A 19,341-nucleotide genomic window follows, 5' to 3' on the forward strand; every position below is an offset into this window, starting at 1 on the left:
GTCCAAGAGAGAAACCTGAAGAAAAAACACCCTGCTGTAGCTAAAGCGAGCAATGAACACATGCAATTACATCTGCCTAGAAAGAGAAATGAACTGAATGAAAGAGACATGGTAAGCTGAAAGAGAAGGAGAGAAAATCTAGTTACTAATACAGAAGAGGTCAGTGGGAACAACCCTGGGAAGAAGTTCTCTCTCTCTCTCTCTCTCTCTCTCTCTCCCTCTCTCTCTCTCACACGCACACGCACACGCACACACACACACACACACACACACACACACACACACACACACACACACACATACATACACACACACATACACACAAACACACACCTTCATGTTCAAATGTTCTACATTCTCTTGCATTGCCTGGCTAAAAAGACAAAATAAAGTATACTGAATGAACGTATGTGAATATGTGCCTTATGCTAATCTAAAATCTATACATGTCTGTCTGAGCCAAGACTGCAGGATGTTTGTCAATATGTAGTATGCTAGACTATACAATGAAAATTGAAATTGAACTAATGTCCTCAAGTACTGAAAGTAAGCTGTAAATGAAGTAGTCAACAAAATGTCTGTGTGTTTGAATTGGGATTGTGTGTGTGCAGGGCCATAACTACCTATGAGGACATAGCTAGACCTCAGTACTTTTTTTTACATGTATTTACAGTTAGGTGATGAAAAAATAATTCAAGAAGGGTGAACAAAACATAGGCAGGCCTACATAATTTTAGGATTCATAACAGTATTTAGAAAATGGTATACTACACATATTCAGCACTGGAGTATACTACACAAATTCAGCACTGTGGTATACTACACATATTCAGCACTGCGGTATACTACACATATTCACACATTTCTACAGTATGGACCTAAGAAAAAAGCTTGATCATGGTTAAGGCCATGGGTGTGGGTGTGGGTGTGGGTTTGTGTTTGTGTGCGTATATGTGGGTGTGGGTGTGTGTGTGTGTGTGTGTGTGTGTGTACTGTACAACATAATCAGAAAGAGAGGTGTATAACATAGCTTGATTGAGCTGTGACATGTTCTCCATGGTCCTTGAGAGAGAAAGCAATGTACATTCCCAGGGAGAAGCACTGGCGATTAGTATTGTGAAAAGACAAGGCCTCAGGAGCCTCATGGATCCTCCCACATGGGCTGATGCTGTGCGTGTGTACCTGCGTCAGTGCTACAGTGGCCGCCTTCTCCTGCTGCACAGCTGTGGCCTTGATGGGAGCTGATGTTGTCGTACTCTCTTGAAGGACATACTTCGGCTGCTTGGCCAGCACCTGCGCCGGTACCTGCTCGGCCGGCACCTGCATCAGTACCTGCTCAGCCTGCACCAGTACCGGCTCGGCCTGCACCGGTACCTGTTTAGCCAGCATCAGTACCTGCTCGGCCGGCACCTGCACTGGTACCTGCTCTGCTGGTACCTCCTCAGCTGGTACCTGGACTGGTACCTGCTCGGCCTGAACCGGTACCTGCTCGGCCTGCACCGGTACCTGCTTGGCCTGCACCGGTACCTGCTCGGCCTGCACCTGCACCGGTACCTGCTCAGCCGCCTGCACCGGTACCTGCTCGGCCTGCACCGGTACCTGCTTGGCCTGCACCGGTACCTGCTCGGCCTGCACCTGCACCGGTACCTGCTCAGCCTGCACCGGTACCTGCTCGGCCTGCACCAGTACCTGCTCGGCCTGCACCAGTACCTGCTCGGCCGGAACCTGCACCGGTACCTGCTCAGCTGGCACCGGTACTTGCTCGGCCGGCACCTGCATCTGCTCGGCTGGCACTTGCACTGGTACCTGCTCGGCTGGCACCTGCACTGGTACCTGCTCGGCTGGCACCTGCACTGGTACCTGCTCGGCTGGCACCTGCACTGGTACCTGCTCGGCTGGCACCTGCACTGGTACCTGCTCGGCTGGCACCTGCACTGGTACCTGCTCGGCCTGCACCTGCACTGCTATCTGGTCAGCCGGTACCTGGTTAATGGGAGGCTAGGGAAAGGAGAGGAAGAAGGGAGAACATTTTGCCTGAACAAACATATCTGCACTCATGCCCAGACCTCTACACCATCCAGCTGTTGTATTGTTTGTATATAACTGGATGTGCAAAGCTAAAAGAGTTACACCGCATGTATTGTCTATTACATGATGACATGTAATAATTGAACATATTAGTATAAGATGTGCATAACTTCGCTGTAAGATAATGGAAACACATCGTATTTGTGAAAGAATAAAGTGGAAACAAAAACTAGGTAGACTTCAGATTGAAAGAGGAGCTGAAAGAGCAAAGCAGCTGCAGGCAGATAATTAGAGGAAAGTGTTACTGGTGGTGTGGGGATGCAGTGCAGGATAAGGAGGGAAAAAACAGTGAAGTGGTAAAGTTTGTGAAATTAAACATAAGAAAGGTCAAACTCTCTCACCCCCACCATTCTTTCCACTCATCTATTCACATGTATATACTTCAGAAGATCTCAAGGTGTGCAATAAAATCTATGTTTCTGTATATTGATTATTTATATGATTTCTATGTTATGTATATACACATAACACACACACACACACACACACACACACACACACACACACCCCACACCCTGTGGCTATAACATTGTTTTAGGAAGTCTTTCTCCATACTTTGAACCCATTCATTCAAAAATGCATTTGTGAGGTCAGGCACTTATATTGGATAAGAAGCCCTGGTTTGCAATCAGCATTCCAGTTCATCCCAAAGGTGTTAGTGGGGTTGAGTTGGGGCTCTGTGCAGGCCACTGGAGTTCCTCCACACCAAACCCCTCAAACCATGTCTTTATGGACCTCACTTTGAACAGTGAATGCAGTCATTCTGGAACTGAACAGGGCCTTCCCCAAACTGTTGCCACAAAGTTGGAAGCATATAATTGTCTAAAATGTCTTTGTATGGTGTAGCATTAAGATTATGCTTCACTGAAACACAGACTCATTATCCATTCTCTACCAAACTATACTACTGGCACTATTATTCCAGAAGGTAATGTTCTCCTGGCATTCACCAAATCCAGATTCATTATTAGACTGCTAGATAGTGAAGCACTTGAGAGAACACATTTTTACTGCTCCAGGGACCAGTGGCAGGAAGCTTTACAACACTCTAGCCAATGCTTGGCATTGCCCTTAGAGTTTTTAGGCATGTATGTAGCTGTTCAGCCATGAAAACCCATTTTACGAAATAATTGATGCACAGTTCATGTACTGATGCTGCTTCCAGAGGACGTTTGGAACTCTGTAGTAAGTGATGCAACAGACAATAGCTGATTTGTATGTGTTACATGCTTCCAATACTCGGCAGACACATTCTGTAGGTTTGCATGGTGTGCTATTCTAATCCGCTTTTGTTCTTAGACTTCTCGATTTCACAATAACAGTGCTAATAGTTAATATTAATATTGTTGCATAATAATAATAGTTGACCAGGACAGATGCAGCTTGGCAGATATTTAAAAAACTTGCGGAAAAGGTGTCATCCTATGCCAGTTCCATCAGTAAAGGCCCTAAACAGAGACTGGATATGACTGATTTTATACACCTCTTAGCAATGGGTCTGGCTAAAACACATGAACTCAATAATTTGGAGGGGTGTCAGCATACTTTATGGACATATAGATTATATACAACATTGATATACATATCTCAGGTTATAAACAACAAAATTCTGCCTTCTGGGGTGAATAAACAAACAGATATCAATATAACATCATCCGCATTATATTTGCTAAACTGAATAGTTGCTCATGTTGACCAAGCTGTCACTTAAATGATCTGACATGAAATTATATTTAAAAAATGCCTTTCAAAGCTTGCAAGCACAGAGCTAAAATGGAAGTGTGTCCAAGGGAAGACAAATGAGAGAATGACTGTCATAACACATGATGTTGCATTGTTTGGTGTTGCAATGGAGGATGCACCCCTGGACAGCAACTGCCAATATCAAAATGACAAACCCGAATGAAGTAAATTAATTTGAATTGAAGGCTAAATTGTCACTGCCTATACAATCAATGGGCAGTATGATAACGTCTAGAAATCATGATAGTCCCTAGAGAATCTGATTAGTAGCTATTGTTATGATTTAGGTTGCCACAAGGGAATAGCAAAGTAAAAGGTAAACTACTACTATCAAACAGGATGTTAAGAATAGGATTTTACATCCAATTTATTGATTTTTATGTTCAAACTCAGATTCAAATATATAAATTGTATGCATAGTAAATCCATCACTGTATATGTCATTGATTTGGGTTGTTTTTTTAGTGGAAAAGCTATATTTGACAGATATATGACAGGTCTGGATAATTAGAAAAGCTTCTTTGCACCTGCAAGCAAATTCTAAATTTGAAAGTTAGAGACACAGACACATACACACATGCACTCACTCATGTATATACAATTTTATCGTATATACACTTACACATAGATGCAAATGTAGACATAATCGCACCATTGAACAAAATTGAACAAAATTGACTTCACAGCCTCATTAGATAAAAGTATTATAGTGCTGTTATATACATCACAAAGTGTGCCTTATACACACAGACACACATACCCACATGTACCCCAAAGTAAAATGAGTGCATTTTTTTAAAAAGTGCAACCATAACATGAACAGAATCGGAGCACTAGGTTAGGTCTTGCGTGTGGGAGTGACACAGTCAGGTTGTGTGCATCATGAGCCCAGCACACTGATTGGACCTGACAGCTTGGCTGTAACCTAATGCAGCCAGATCAACAGAGCAAACAGTAAAACTGGCCCCACTGAGGAGTTGGTAGGAGGGGATAAAAAAAAAAAAAATCAGACCCCTTTCCCAAATGTCAAACTCAACCTTGATGCCTATATCCCCTAAGTATTTTCCCTTCATGCTCACATAATAAATAAATAAATAAATAGATAGATAAATAGATAAATAAATAAATAAATGAAGGCAGAGATCTTTGTGGCTTGGGGACCATTCAGCACCTTCGTCTCTGCAGACTTCAGTAATTATGTAATCTGATGGTTAGGACCTAATCTGAGGGAATATAATCAGTTAAGTAAACTGCTGGAGAGTGAGAAAATGCTGGTTTTCCTCCAAATATTGAAGGAGATTTTACAGACCTGTTTCTGACACTGTAGAAGCAAAGAGATGGGGCCAGGCACAGTGTTATTACTTGTCATTCTGTTTTAAATTATTAGATATTTTATTAAAATGAATTAGTTCTTCACATGATGCACTACACACAAATACATTTGCAAACTTCAGTCTATTTTTCTCAATGTCAATAATGTCTCATTTCAAGATAATTTTCAATAATGAGACTAACAGCACTGGTATTAAAGTAATCTTAGTATGATCTAATAGTATTATTAGTCTTTTCAGTTACAAGACTAATAGTACTAGTAAAGTGCCTAGGTGTGTGTGTGCATGTTTGTGTGTTTGTTAAACTAGTTAAACTATGCCAGCAAAGATGATCTGAAGGGGCTACAGAATACCTACCCTTTATATACAGAGATACATGCACCCATGCACACAAACACACAAACAGGTTTGTTCTCTTTAAAAAAAAGTCAAAGAACAAGATAAGGACAGCATGAATATGGAAAAAAAAATAGAGATTTTTACTGTGTGTGAGAGAGAAAGAAGAATATAGTGAGAGAGACAGACAGAGGAGAGACAACTTCTCACCTGTGGCAATGCATCAGTTGGTTTAATTTCTGCTAATGGGGTGGGATTTTCTTGCCTGCAAAACAATGATAATTGAGACAAACAATAAGAACTCAATTTTTACACATTTGGATACTCACTTTTTCACTGTACAAATTCATCTGAAGGAATTAGATGGGAAGTCGGGGGTGGGGGGTGGGGTATGAGGGCTGGGGGTTGAGTTGGCATAATTTATGCTATACAACTGGCATTAGGCCTAGCAAAGGTACACTCAGTATCAAATGCATTACAATTTTTTCATCTCTTGAGTACACATTTGTAAAATCAGTCAGCTGTGTATAGACCAATATAACCTACTTCTTAAAAATTAATTCTACATTGAGAAACTAAATTTAGAAGAGCAAAGAACCTTTCCACCTGCAGCTGCATTATATTTAGAGGATTCCAGGTGAGTAACTAGTGTATTGTAGTAATCGATGTAGAGTTATTCAAAATTACAATGAAGTCCATAAGGATTCGAGAGAAACTGGACATTTCGGACAGAGGTTCTTCGTCAGATGTGCAGGTATTTATGTACTTGACTCCTTGACATGTATGCAAGAATTTGCTACAGCAAATACTACAAATATATGCAAATACATGCTAATGTATGCATTATGTGTAAAGGCATGCTTGGCATCATTTCTGAATTTATAATTGTTGGCTTAATTACTTGCAAAGTGAAAATAAAGTTCAAATTAATGTTAATATTTTTCTTTCAACTAAATATGAAACCCAGGAATGAATGTGTGTTTGTCTGGAATGAAAGGGAAAGAAAGTATGACACAAACGAGTCCTTGCTTCAAAAAACACTGAAATATGTTAGTTAAACTTGTTATACATGGTAAGACATAAAAATAAAAAAGTAAGGTAATAATGGGAATACAAAAAGTCCTGAAATTAACTAAAATCATATGAACTCATTGAAGCACTTTGCACAGATATTCCTCAAGGCATCCTTTTAATTTAACTTTATATTTTTTTGGTAACACAGGTATGTTATTAGTCATTATTAGGAGACATGAGTACAGCCTCAGTTTTGAAAGACTTTATAAGAATGAGTGGAATCCATGTTATGCAACACAAAAAATGTGTGTGCATGTGCAAGCATGTGTCTGTCTGTGCATCTGGGTGTGCATAAACATTGTGAGCCATTACAACTCCACAATTATGTTTTGATGTAGGCATCAAAGACTAAAGATTCAGTCTGCTTCGTTAAAGCTCTGTCAAATGTAAGACTGATCACAGCAACTGATCAAGACCCACAATTAATGAAACATGAGAAGATTGTATTTACAACCTAACAATATATGAACATCTACATTCTTCATCTCACAGAATATACGTAATGATATTTGTCTTTGGAGTAATGATAAAGGCATACTTCTTCTGTATTACCACATACCAACCATGAATTTTCTATAGTTCTAGAAACAGGTATTTACTGGACTGCTCCAAAAGTGTTTTTTGTTCTTTAAAAATAGATATAACAAAGCAAAATCAAAGATACAAAGCACTCTTTTGTATTGTAATATTTGGTGTCCTGGTTTTTGGAATGTAATGCTAGTGTTTTTTAATTCTAGTCCTCTTCTATAACAAAATAAATATTATTAATTTAATTAATATTATTAATTTAATTACAATTTTCCAAAGTAACAACATTGTTTATTAGCAGTGTTATATTATTGTAGCTTTAATATTTAGAATATGCATAATATCAATACACACACACACACACACACACACACACACACACACAGTGAAAAATAAATGCATATACACAGAAACACACATGCATTTACATATGCACACCTACAAGAAAGAGTAATGAGATTCTCAGTATTGTTTTATAATCATAACCTGTATAATACTACACTGAACTGGATCTTTCCACAATACTGTCACAACATAGAAGAAAATCGTATTCTTAGTCTTCTAACAATGTTAAACCTTTACTGTCATTGTTATGTTTAGTCTAATGCCAGAAAGTTGTTAAAGTGTCAGGTTTGGAGGATATTGTTTATGTTTCCTAATTGGAACATCCTCCAGTTGGACACACAACAACATCAACTATCCAACAAAAGCAGTTCCACCCTAGAACTGGCTGTGAAACACCTAAACTTCATTTGGACTATTTAGCTGGATCTTGACAAAACTAAAGTCTCATGACAGCACTCAACCTTATGACTTATTATTACCCTTTTCCAGTGGAGAAATTAATCAAAATCTTGGGACCATTGGAAGGCGCTTTGCTTTGCTTGTCTGTCCATTAATACAGTAAAGTGATAAAACTAACATACTGCACACTGGTCGTAGGAGGAAGAGGAATACCGGGTGTATTTGTACACTGCTACACTGAGTTTATCTTAAAACAAATGTTATGAACAAGGAGCTATTTTATGACAATAAGAGTGACCTACCCGGATCTCTCTCTAACTAGGAGTGCGTGTGTGTGTGTGTGTGTGTGTGTGTGTGCGTGTGTGTGTGTGTGTGTGTGTGTGTGCGTGTGTGCGTGTGTGTCCATGTTAAGGGAGGTGATCTTTCTGAGTGAACTGGGAAACACATTTGGAGAGAAATGGAGTATCAGCCAAGAAGAAACTACTGCAGCCAAATGCTGCTGGCCAAATCCAACAACCTCCTCCTGATCATTCCTGCCATTCATCTCCCTGAAGTACAGATCCACACAAAACACACACACACACACACACACACACACACACACACACACACCCCGTGTGTGTACCCAATCGCTGGTGTTGACTGAGATTTCACATTGGTGTTACTTGTAGTGTACATTTAATATAGCAATTTAGAGGTTTAGAGAGGCACAGAGACAAATACTGGAAGGCAACCACATTAGTGTTTTAGGTAGTTTAAGTAATGTTATTTAATAACAGTAGTTTTAGTATTAATTACTTAATATTACATGCTACTTTCACAAATCAGGTAACTCACCATGTTAAAAATGTGCTATTTTCAGAAACTTTGTTATTTATAGATTTTAACCTTCTAATGAATTTATGTATAACAATGTCTATGCATAACAAAGTTATGCAGAAGTAATGTAACAGGTTAACTGGCACATAAAGTAATATTATATTGTCTTATTCATTCATACTAAAATGTTTGAGTTTATAGTTACAAGGCAATAATTACTTTGTCAAAATAGAAAATAATATTTCTGAAAGAGTGCCAGTGACTTCTGGTGTTCCACAGGGTTCAATTCTTGGGCCACTCTTATTTAAATTTAATATGTTTACTCCAAATCATAAAAGATTTTGGGATATCTTACCACATCTATACAGATGACACTCAGATTTAGCTCTTTCCCCAGACAACTACAGTCCCCTTGACTCTCTTTGTAAGTGCCTTGAGCACATCACTAACTGGATGGGCCAAAACTGTCTACAGTTGTATAAGGATAAAACAGAGATTATTTTATTTGACAACAGCAATGAGAAATGCAAGATAGCTGTCTCTTTGGACTCAAAACCTCTAAAACCCTAGCTAGCTTCTAACCATGGTGTAATAAAAGACTCTGATCTCAGTTTTAGCAGTCACATCAAATCAGTTACTAAATCAACATTTTATCATCTTAAGAACATCAGCAAGATTGGAGATTTCCTGACAAAACCAGATCTAGAGAAACTCATCCATGCTTTTATCTTTAGCAGGATTGATTATTGTAATGGCCTCCTAATGGGACTTCCATAAAAGACAATCAAACAGCTTCAGTTGATTCAAAATGCAGCTGCTAGACTTTTCACTAGGAGCAAAAGAAGAGATCACATCACCCCCATTCTTAAGTATTAACAATGGCTACCAGTATACTACAAAGTTGACTTTAAGGAATAAGTACTGGTCTATAAATCACTTAATAGTGTAGGACTAGTGTATCTACCTGATATATGCTGCAGGGTCATGAGCTGGGCAGTCCTTCAGACCATTAGGAACTAGTCAGATAGTTCTGCCTAAAGTAACAACTAAGCGTGGACAGGAAGTGTTTAGATATTATGCCATTTTTAAATGGAACCAGCTGTCAGAGGATATTAGAAGAACCCTGACACTAGATGTTTTTAAATCAAAACTAACAACGTCCTTATTTGGCCTGGCTTTCAGTTCAAGTTAAAAACTGTTCCCTTAGATCCTGTAACACTAGACCTTTAACTTTTAAGCATTAAAGCGCATTTTTATTTCTTTCTTAATTTAGTTGAAATTTATTCTAATGTAATTTTAGTTTAACTATATTCTGAGTTTATTCACTCTATATTTTATTATATTTATTTTAATTTAGGTTTTATTTCTTTAGTCCTCATTTCATTTCTTTAAATTAACTTAAGTTCACTTTAATTTTAATTTAATAAATTGTATCTGTAACATTTTATTTTTAGTTTTTGACAAAGTTCTTCCTGAGGTGACAGATCTCAGGATGCAATAAGCTTCATTATTCTTCAATATGTTATGTGAAATCATATCTGAAAATGGAATGCACCACCCAATTCCTTGACTACTTACAGTAGGCTCTAATTCCATGGCTGTGCTGGGCCGTTAAAGTCACCTAATGCCACATTTTACAAATTTCTTATGGCATATACGCATTTATGGCCAAAACAATTTGGTGGACAGGAGCACTTTGAATTGCTGCTCTGTATGAAAAGTGCAATACAAATAAACTTGCCTTGACTTGAAAGTAATAAATATATGTTAAGGTTTCAATTAGGTTTTTAAATAACTTCTCCAGCACTGATCACAGAAAGTACTGCAATCAAAATGATCTTTTGTATGTTTACATGGGTCTTCCAGGTAAATGGTGTCTCTTATTCTTTTTCTTAATATTTATTATTGTCATTATCTACTCTTAGGGCAGGCCATTGTAAGCAGTCAAATTACAGTCTATCCTCAGTTCTACTCAGAGAACACAGGCAGAACTGTGACTGTCTGGGAGCTAGAGCAGTGGAACACAATTTTCCATTATAGGTCACCAGCAGTCCACTCTACAGGGTTACAGAGATACCTTCAAATTATTATGTCTAAACAAAAGAAAATAACAGCATTGGAGTTAAACAGAAAATATGGTCAGCCCCTGCTGCAAACGTTTTAATACATATTTACATTTTATTTAGAATTGGTTACTGATACATTTTAAGAAATGCAACTCTAATATCAAAGAAATTTCCAATTTTCAATTATCAATCATCACCAATCAGCTAAATTCAAGTTGCAGGTTAAAGACGGGAGCTCTTGATTCTACTAACCTGGAAATAAAACTTGGCCCCAGAGAGAGAAGTGATTAAAATAGTCAGAGAATGCGATGGCCAAAGAGGAAAAGAAAGCAGATTAAAAGATTACATAGCAGATTCTAGATATAAATGCATCATTACTGGTAAGAAATGTTTTAAAAAGTGTATATCTGAAAAGTGATTCTCTGGTTACATGTCAAACTCTATATTTACAATGAAGGTATATATCTGAAAATGGAATGCATCATCCAATTCCTTGACTACTTTCAGTGGGCTCTAATTTTGTGGCTGCAATGGGTCATTAAATGCCGCATTTTACTAATTTCTTATGACGCGTGTGCATTTATTGCCATTTGTCAATTTGGTGAACAGGAATAAATGCACCTGCAACCAGCTGGTTGAAGTGGCAAAATAGGATGTGTGACATTCAAAATCCACAGGAGCAATGGTATTTTAAACCCATTTTATCTTAAAACTGCACCTGCGCTACCGCCCCCTCAGATCTGCTCTGTGCAACACTTTTTCTCACTTCAAGCAGGCACATAAGGATGTTTTCTCACAAAAAGATTTTGATTGTAAAAATTGTAAAAAGTAATCACATCACAATTATGTAAATATTAATTTTATTCTCATCAGAGCAAAGAACAATGATATACATATAGTGTTATTGATATTATTGATATTGTTATAATATTGATATTGTTAGGAATCATTATTACTGTATTATCATTCTCTGAATTTGACTGGAAGATATTTCATTTATATGAGCTACCCCTTCCCAGGCTGGTTTAATCTCATCAGACCTGGGAGGACTGTTTCAAGTGCCATTTTGGCATGGAGACTGTGCTTCCCTGACAAGTATGTCTGTTTCCTAATCTGTATTTTTTTTTTTTTTTTGGTGCTTCCTTTCTTGCATGTTCGCTGTCATGTCTGGCTTACACTCGGGTTTTAAAGGGAATGACAGGAGTTAATATGATTAGCTGTTGCGGTGGAACACCTAACCGCACCTGCTGACCATGTGCTCAGTAAAGCCCAACCTCTTTTGATAATTGCACCTCTCTGCGCTGAATTAGTGCCTCTGCTGATGACTGAAAATCACCAGCAACATTTCTACCATGCCTACATGTGTCTGCGCTGAAGCCCGATGCCTTACTTCTGTGCTTGTGCTATGTCCACAAAAATAGAGCCCAGTACATATATAGTATTGGCCTGATACAGACAGTACTATATGGGTTTAGAGCTGTAGTGCGCACATACATTCCAGTACACACAAATGCAGAACGATACATATACATGCACACACTTAAACTCAGACACAATCAAATAAACACAGACAGAGTGACCAGTGTATGACCTTTTCTGGATTTGACAAATGGTGCAAAGGAGAGAGAAAGTAGAAGAAAACAACAGGAGATGGAATGGAAGGGTGAGGCTGAAAGATGAAGACAAGCTGAGTTTCAGCACCCCTCAAGTAAATGTCTTCCATTTTCACATGAAAGTAACACACTGTGCAAGATCTTAGGCGCAGTTTAAAAAGGAGCATTTAACCCATCAGCCACATGCCATGAAAATAAGAAACTATGACAAGTCAAACAATGAAGAAAAAAAACATTCTGTGTAGTTTGACATCTCGTTTCATTCTGGAACAAAAAAGGAGGAGTAAGACCTCCAGACAGCCTGTGAAAAGAAGAAAAATAGAGCATTTCTGATCATCGGGCCATATACCTGTCGGCCTCAGAAAGCAGCCTCACAACATATTTAGTGAACATTCTCCAGGTGTATTGGAATTGACCTACAAAAGCAGTCAGAGTGAATTTCTGCTTGAAATGAAAATATTTGGCAATTCTGAATTCCAAGCAGAAAAAAGCATAGCAAACAAAAGGCGCAACATCATTAGCCAGCTTTTCAATAAAGGGCCTTTAATTTAGGTAACTAGTTTTAATTTAGGTAATTCAAATAATGTAGAAATACACTTCTTTCATACTATGTGGGTGTGTGTCTGTATCTGTATGTGTGTGTGTGTGTGTGTGTGTGTGTGTGTGTATGTAGCCCTTGTATGGATATATTCACCATGTTAATGTATTTCATTTACTGCTACATGCTACTCTTTTCTATTCATTTTGCTTTTCAAGTGTTTCAAGGTATTTTAATGGGCAATTGATCTTTACCAACAAAATCTGTATACATATTTTGTAAATATTTATAAAATTTAAAGAGCTTCCATGTAACTCCCTAGAGCAATGACTGAGGCCTAGCTAGTGACATTAGTCAGGGAAGCTATAATCAGTATTTTTTGTGTAAAGATGTTTCAGGCTTTGATCAGAGCAGGCATTTAAATTTGTAGCTAACCGAATATCCACATGCTAATGCATAAGTGTGCGTTAAGATGAAAGACATGCCAGAGGAGCACTCACTGTCCAAAGAGATTCCACATGAACACACCCCAGGGTCTGGGGGAGGTGGAAATATGGAGGGGTGTAGGCTGGGCAGAGGGAGCTATGCAGTTGGTTAAAGGTAAACAGGAGGCAGGTCTACAAAGGTTTTGGATGTAAAAGTGGGACAGATGTGAGACAAGACATAAAAAAGATAAGAAACATTAAAAGACAAGAAACAGCCCCCTATAAACATACATATACAAACACATGCATATTTTTATGAATACAAACACGGTCTATAAGAATGCCCAGAAAATAGGTAGTGAGGACTTAATATTGAAGACATACACACACTCACACCCCATACCTGACATTAACACATTAGCACTTTCCAGGCCCCCCACAGTGTATGCTACAGAGAAACCACAACCCTGTGCATGTTTGGCACCAAGGACTCTAATTTTAGTACACCCAGCCACTAAATCATTCTGTGTGTGCATAAGTGTGTGTGTTCACAAGTGTGTGTGCTCATGTGCGTGCATGTGTATACTAGTGTGAGTCTATGTGCGTTGTCCCAACACAAACCATCGTGCCAATGTGTAAATCAATGGGTAATTGTGCACTTGCTGGCCAGTAATGAGAGAGGAAGGGTAGATGTGTGTTCTGTCCTTCTCTCTCTGTCGGAATGGAGCAGTGGAGTGCCTCCTGCTGCTGCTACACTGGCTGCATGACAAACTCTATAAAAGCCAGCATTATTCACACTGCAATGAGAAACACACACACACACAATCACACACATGCACACACACACACACTCACGCACACACACACACACGCACACACATGCGCGCGCACACACACACACACGTGTGCACACACGCACACACATGCACACACGCACACGCACGTTCGCACACGCACATGCACGCACGCGCACACACAGTCACACAACCACACACACATCTATGGACTCCCTGTAGCACTCCCTGTCATGGCACAACATACTTAAAAAGTCATGTGCATACACATGGACATAAATAACATCTGAAACACCTTCCAAATGCTCCAAATTGACAGCCAACCAAAGGTACTGGCCTATTTTTTGAGACTTTTAGGGGTCCCTGAAAGTTGTGGTAAGCATTTTAGTGGGTTTGCAAAAGTTCCCTTGCTCTATTTTTGTAACAAGGAAACAGCAGTGTAAGTGAATGCAAAGAATTCTGAATTGTAAATGTGGGAAAAGTGAGCAACGTGCATGCATGGGTGACTGTGGTTATCCTTACCTCTCCAGCTCAGGGATCTTTTCCTTTGTTTGCTCTGACTCCACCTCTTTGTGGACACTCTGAAGCTGTTCCATCTCTGCCTTAGACGTGGATTCGTCTTTCTGGAGGGCCACTTCTTTCTCTAAACTTTTCACCTTCTCTAAGAGCTCCACGTTCATTCGAGTCACTTCTTCAGATTCAAGGGCCTTCTGACAGACATGCGCATACACATGCCAAGGATGACAGTGACTAGAAAACAATGGAACTGAATTTTCAGGTTATTTTTATGCTAGAATTAAGAAAATATTACTGATTATGTGTGAAACGAAATGGCATATGTAAGTTATTACATAGGTGGAATTGTTTCACATTGTTACTTTTCTGAAAACAGTGACAGACACCACAGCAAAAACCATGGACAGCACACAGGGTTTTATTTAGGATTTTTTAACTTCCAAAACAAATTTTGCACCATTCCATTACTGAGAATTTTGTTCATTCTCTTATTTTACTGTTTTCACCTTTTTATGGTTATTTTCATACATTTTCAAAGTTATAGTTAAATGCTGGTGTAAAATTTGTAGTGAAAGAAAAAAGGTCTTAAAGATGTGAAGCATACAAACACAAACACACACAGGTGGATCCCAACTCCAGAGTACAGAATAAGATAGAAAACGAACTCAGTTTTTACTTTTTCTTTTCAGTTTAATACTGCACTATATTGAACTAATTTGGCTGGTGAGAAAACATATGGTGTAGTCAGAACTGGAGTTTTCATGAATAAATGCACTAAAATAAAAATGTAAAAAGTATGATTCCACCCGTTCAACGACAAACACACAAATGCACACAGCCTACCGGTGACTGCCCCTGTAGTTCATTCTATATGTTGAGAAAGAGACAGAGAGATGGCGTGGTTGGAAGGGTCAACAGACGTATTCAAGAAGTAAGGAATTTAGTAGGAGCTAAATAAATAATATTCATATATGAAGAACAAACATAATCCCATGCAACAGTTTCTTTCCCCTTGGTATGGAGTAAACCAAACTCTGAATGAAAAAAGGCTTGTGAAAGTGCAAATTATTCTTAACACTGAGTTTAATCCTAAACTTAATTTGAATTTAGAGCTTCCTGAAATGCTCTAGTCATAACATCAGAGGTCACTGGGTATGCATAAACATGGGGGGAATGAAAAACATTTTCTTCCATGATTTAAAGAAGGATAAATCTTACAGAAACAGAATAATATTATGCAGATTGTGCTTATAAATCAGAATGCATTAGTCCCACACAATTTGTTGATAACATAATGGATTTTTAAGTGTTTTGAGTGTTCCAATTAGTAAATATGAAACCATAAGTACAAAAATGTATGAATTCTAGAAGTGCATAACAATGTTGCTTGGGGAAGACATATGTATAAGCCAAATTAATATCTTCTGAAGGGTTCACATAAAATGGCTGTTTTCCTTTTTCATGTGGTTTCCTTCCCCAAGAGCATCTCCACTTAACTTGTCTTTCATAAACATTTTTCCTACCTTCTGTTCCTCTAATTCATTATGAAATTATACTGTTCTCCCACTTGGCAAAGCTTTTACAAGACTACCACATATCTCTTATCTTCTCCTTTTCGCCCTGTGCAGGCACAGTAAAAAGGCACTGATTGTTGTAGTATCTAGTCCTCTTTTTTTGAGGGGAAAAATAATGTGGAGATAGATGCAGGCCCTAGAATCATCTTTCTCTTGCTGCTAAACATGTCTTCCTGATTGCTTACATTGCTGTGACAGATGAATGTGCTTGTTTAAACATTGGCAGATGACTGTTTTCATTTGAATGAATAAGGGAGAGAAAACTTTTAAGACATTAGATTGAAGACTGAGGAGCTGGAGCCTCCCAGGTGGTACTTTCAGCAGACAAAAACATCCAACGCTGTTGCAGTAACAATAATGATCATTATATAAAATGCTACTTATATGTCTGGGAAATGTTCTCCAGAACAACAGCATAAACCTTATTCTATAAATCACAAGCATCAAATTATTTAGAAACACATCTCACCATAAGTGCATTAAACAAATCTTCAGGGAAAAGCAGTTAGTATACAGTGTAGTGAATACAGACTGATAACCTAAGCACAAGGTTGCATTAGAAATGCTGCTCATGCATGACTTGGACACTTAGTTTATAATGATATTCTGTCATCTAAAACACACTGAAAGACCTCGTACCAAAATTGATCAGAACTGAATTTTTAGATTTGAAATTTAGTTCAGTTGCAAGAAGATGGTGGTATAAAACTGTTAGCAAGCATTAGAACTTTCCTTGTTTGTGTGTGTGTGTGTGTGTGTGTAACACATATGGAAACACATTATGTCAAGTAGATATAAGGTTTTTGTTTTGGTGGGGTTTTTTGCCTTGAGAGTATAGTTTTAAATAAATCCACAGAATAATGCAAATAAACCTCTTTCAGTTGAGTGGGGATAAGGGTCACGGGGTTACAGAAATGATGAGCTGACTGTGTGTGTGTGTGTGTGTGTGTGTGTGTGTGTGTGTGTGTGAGAGAGAGAGAGAGAGAGAGAGAGAGAGAGAGAGAGAGAGAGAGAATCCAGTGTAAGTGTCAGACATCAGGTGGGTTGCGGTATTCATAATAGTGGGTGATGGATTAAACTTATCTTTAAGCGTTTACAGTCTCTTCCTAAGATGGAGGACAGGATATTCCAGTAGGCTTCAATATGTGTGTATGTATGTGAATGTGTTGGCAGTAAATGTTTAAATAAAGGACAGAAGTGAGGAACAGAGAGGTGTAGGAGAGAAACAGAGGATAATGAGAAGGAAAAAGAGAGAAGGAACTAGGAAAAGCTATCCAAGGACAAGTACAAGTTGCACTGGTCATCTGAAAAATGTTTCTACCATCTGAGGGCATCAGAGGAAAGCAAGTTCAATTGTTTGTGTGCTTTTGTGTATGTGTGATTTATGACCATTCTGCATATCTTGTTAGTATATTGAATATAACCATATAACATTTTCACTCATGTTTATATAGTCCAGCCATTCAGGAGCACCCAGACATTGTCCTGAACCTCCAAAGAGTTGGACCAAAAACATCTCTACTAAGAGTACTCTTCTAATATCTCTTCTAATAGTACTCTTCTAACAAGTTTGCTTGCTGCCTTACCACAAACCATCCACTACACTCTTAGTTTACACTATCCATTACACATGAAGTGCTTTATATCTGTAGTTTCTAGCTACAAGACTAGACAATGACTCTCGCAAAAAAAAATGTTAAGGCAGAGGTGTAATTCAGATGTGACATCAGGAGGACACCATAGACTGAGCGAGCCATGTAGTCATACTGTGTGTAATTCTCTGTGGTTTAATTTACAGACCAATAATTACAGTCCCACAACATCACTGTATAACAAACACACTTGAGAATTTTCCGGGCTTTCTTAAGCTTTTTATGACGCAAGTAAACCTAAGAAGACTCATCTTAACAGAAACTTCCCCACACAACCACAGACGGATACACATTACAAAGTATACAGACAGATTAAGTACTGTGTGGGTGTATGTCAAAATCGTACCATAGCCTGGTGCTCATGTACAAGAATAATCTCACACTGAGCACACAACCAGATATCTGAAATAATGAAACTGCAAATTTTTTCTCAAAAGCTTTTCTCAAATTATTGACTAAAGCATGGTAGCCATTCCTGAAGTATGGTAGCCATTCCTGCAAAAATATCTAAGTAGAAATTAAGCATCAAATAATAAAGGCATCAATTTGCATGTACCTAGAAGGAATATGTGCATGAATTTCCTTAGAAATATATATATTTCTGTAAATCATGGCAAGAGAGAGTGTGCTGTGTGCATGTATCTATGTGTAAGATGTGTCTATGTGTATTCTGGGTGCATATGTTAGAGTACAGTGCCTTGTACCATTTAACTTGCTTTAGGTAAAAAAAAAAAAAACCTGATACACTATTTCCACCCGTGTGTGTCAGTGTTGTTTCTCCATTATCTCTGCACCTCGATGCTCTTGGACAGCCTGTGTGCCACATGACTTCATGTTTCTGTGATAATTATCAGACAGGCTTTACCAGCGGAGGCAAAACTACTCTCGCTTCATTTTCTTGCATAGCGAAAGTAATCGCTGCCCCCATATTGGAGGCAACTGACAGATCGACCCATGGAGGAAGGGTGGGGTCTGATGCAGGCAACTTCTACCCACCTTCTGCAGCTGGCTTTCCAGCCGGCTGCACTCCTCCACCCTCCGCTCCAGGCTACTCTCCAGAGCTCGCAGCCTGGTGTCTTTCTGCAGGCCAGAGGAGGTCAGAGATGAGATTCGCTCTCTGAGTTCCAGTACAGAGGACTGTTTTGGGCAGGAGAAACACATTAGAAGAGGAGTCGGAGAATGGAGGAGGGCCAGCATCTACACAGGATACAATAGGGGCCTGGCTTATAGCACTATTTAGCTGAACCAAGGTACAAGTCACACAGTACCGGTTCCAGTACAATACTTTAATCCTGGGGCAAGAGAGTTAAAACTGGATTAACTTCACTATGAAGAGAGTCAAAACTAAAACTGAAATCACTGCAGACTGGTTTTGTAGTTTGACTCCCGAAAGATCTTGGGAGAACCAAGAGAAGCAAGACAGTCTGAAAGCAGAGTAAAATATAAGTGACCAATAAAAGTCCCTCCGAATTCTACTGACCTTAGACACATTGGGGAAGG

General features: G+C 38.7%; 1 protein-coding gene across 1 annotated transcript in view; it reads right to left on the bottom strand.

Annotated features, from left to right (window-relative positions):
- LOC113578892 (ELKS/RAB6-interacting/CAST family member 2) overlaps window positions 1–19,341 on the bottom strand; it is a 162,673-nt gene that overhangs the window by 76,767 nt on the left and 66,565 nt on the right. The window contains exons 12-15 of the mRNA XM_081703839.1: window positions 18,838–18,978; window positions 14,622–14,809; window positions 5,709–5,763; window positions 1,183–1,998 (exon numbers count right to left, since the gene is read on the bottom strand). Coding sequence (XP_081559965.1) covers window positions 1,183–1,998; window positions 5,709–5,763; window positions 14,622–14,809; window positions 18,838–18,978 — 1,200 coding nt within the window. The remainder of the gene's footprint in view (window positions 1–1,182; window positions 1,999–5,708; window positions 5,764–14,621; window positions 14,810–18,837; window positions 18,979–19,341) is intronic.

Source organism: Electrophorus electricus, chromosome 20 (assembly GCF_041902795.1).
Source record: "Electrophorus electricus isolate QZ-2024a chromosome 20, ASM4190279v1, whole genome shotgun sequence".
Classification (NCBI taxonomy): Eukaryota; Metazoa; Chordata; class Actinopteri; order Gymnotiformes; family Gymnotidae; genus Electrophorus; species Electrophorus electricus.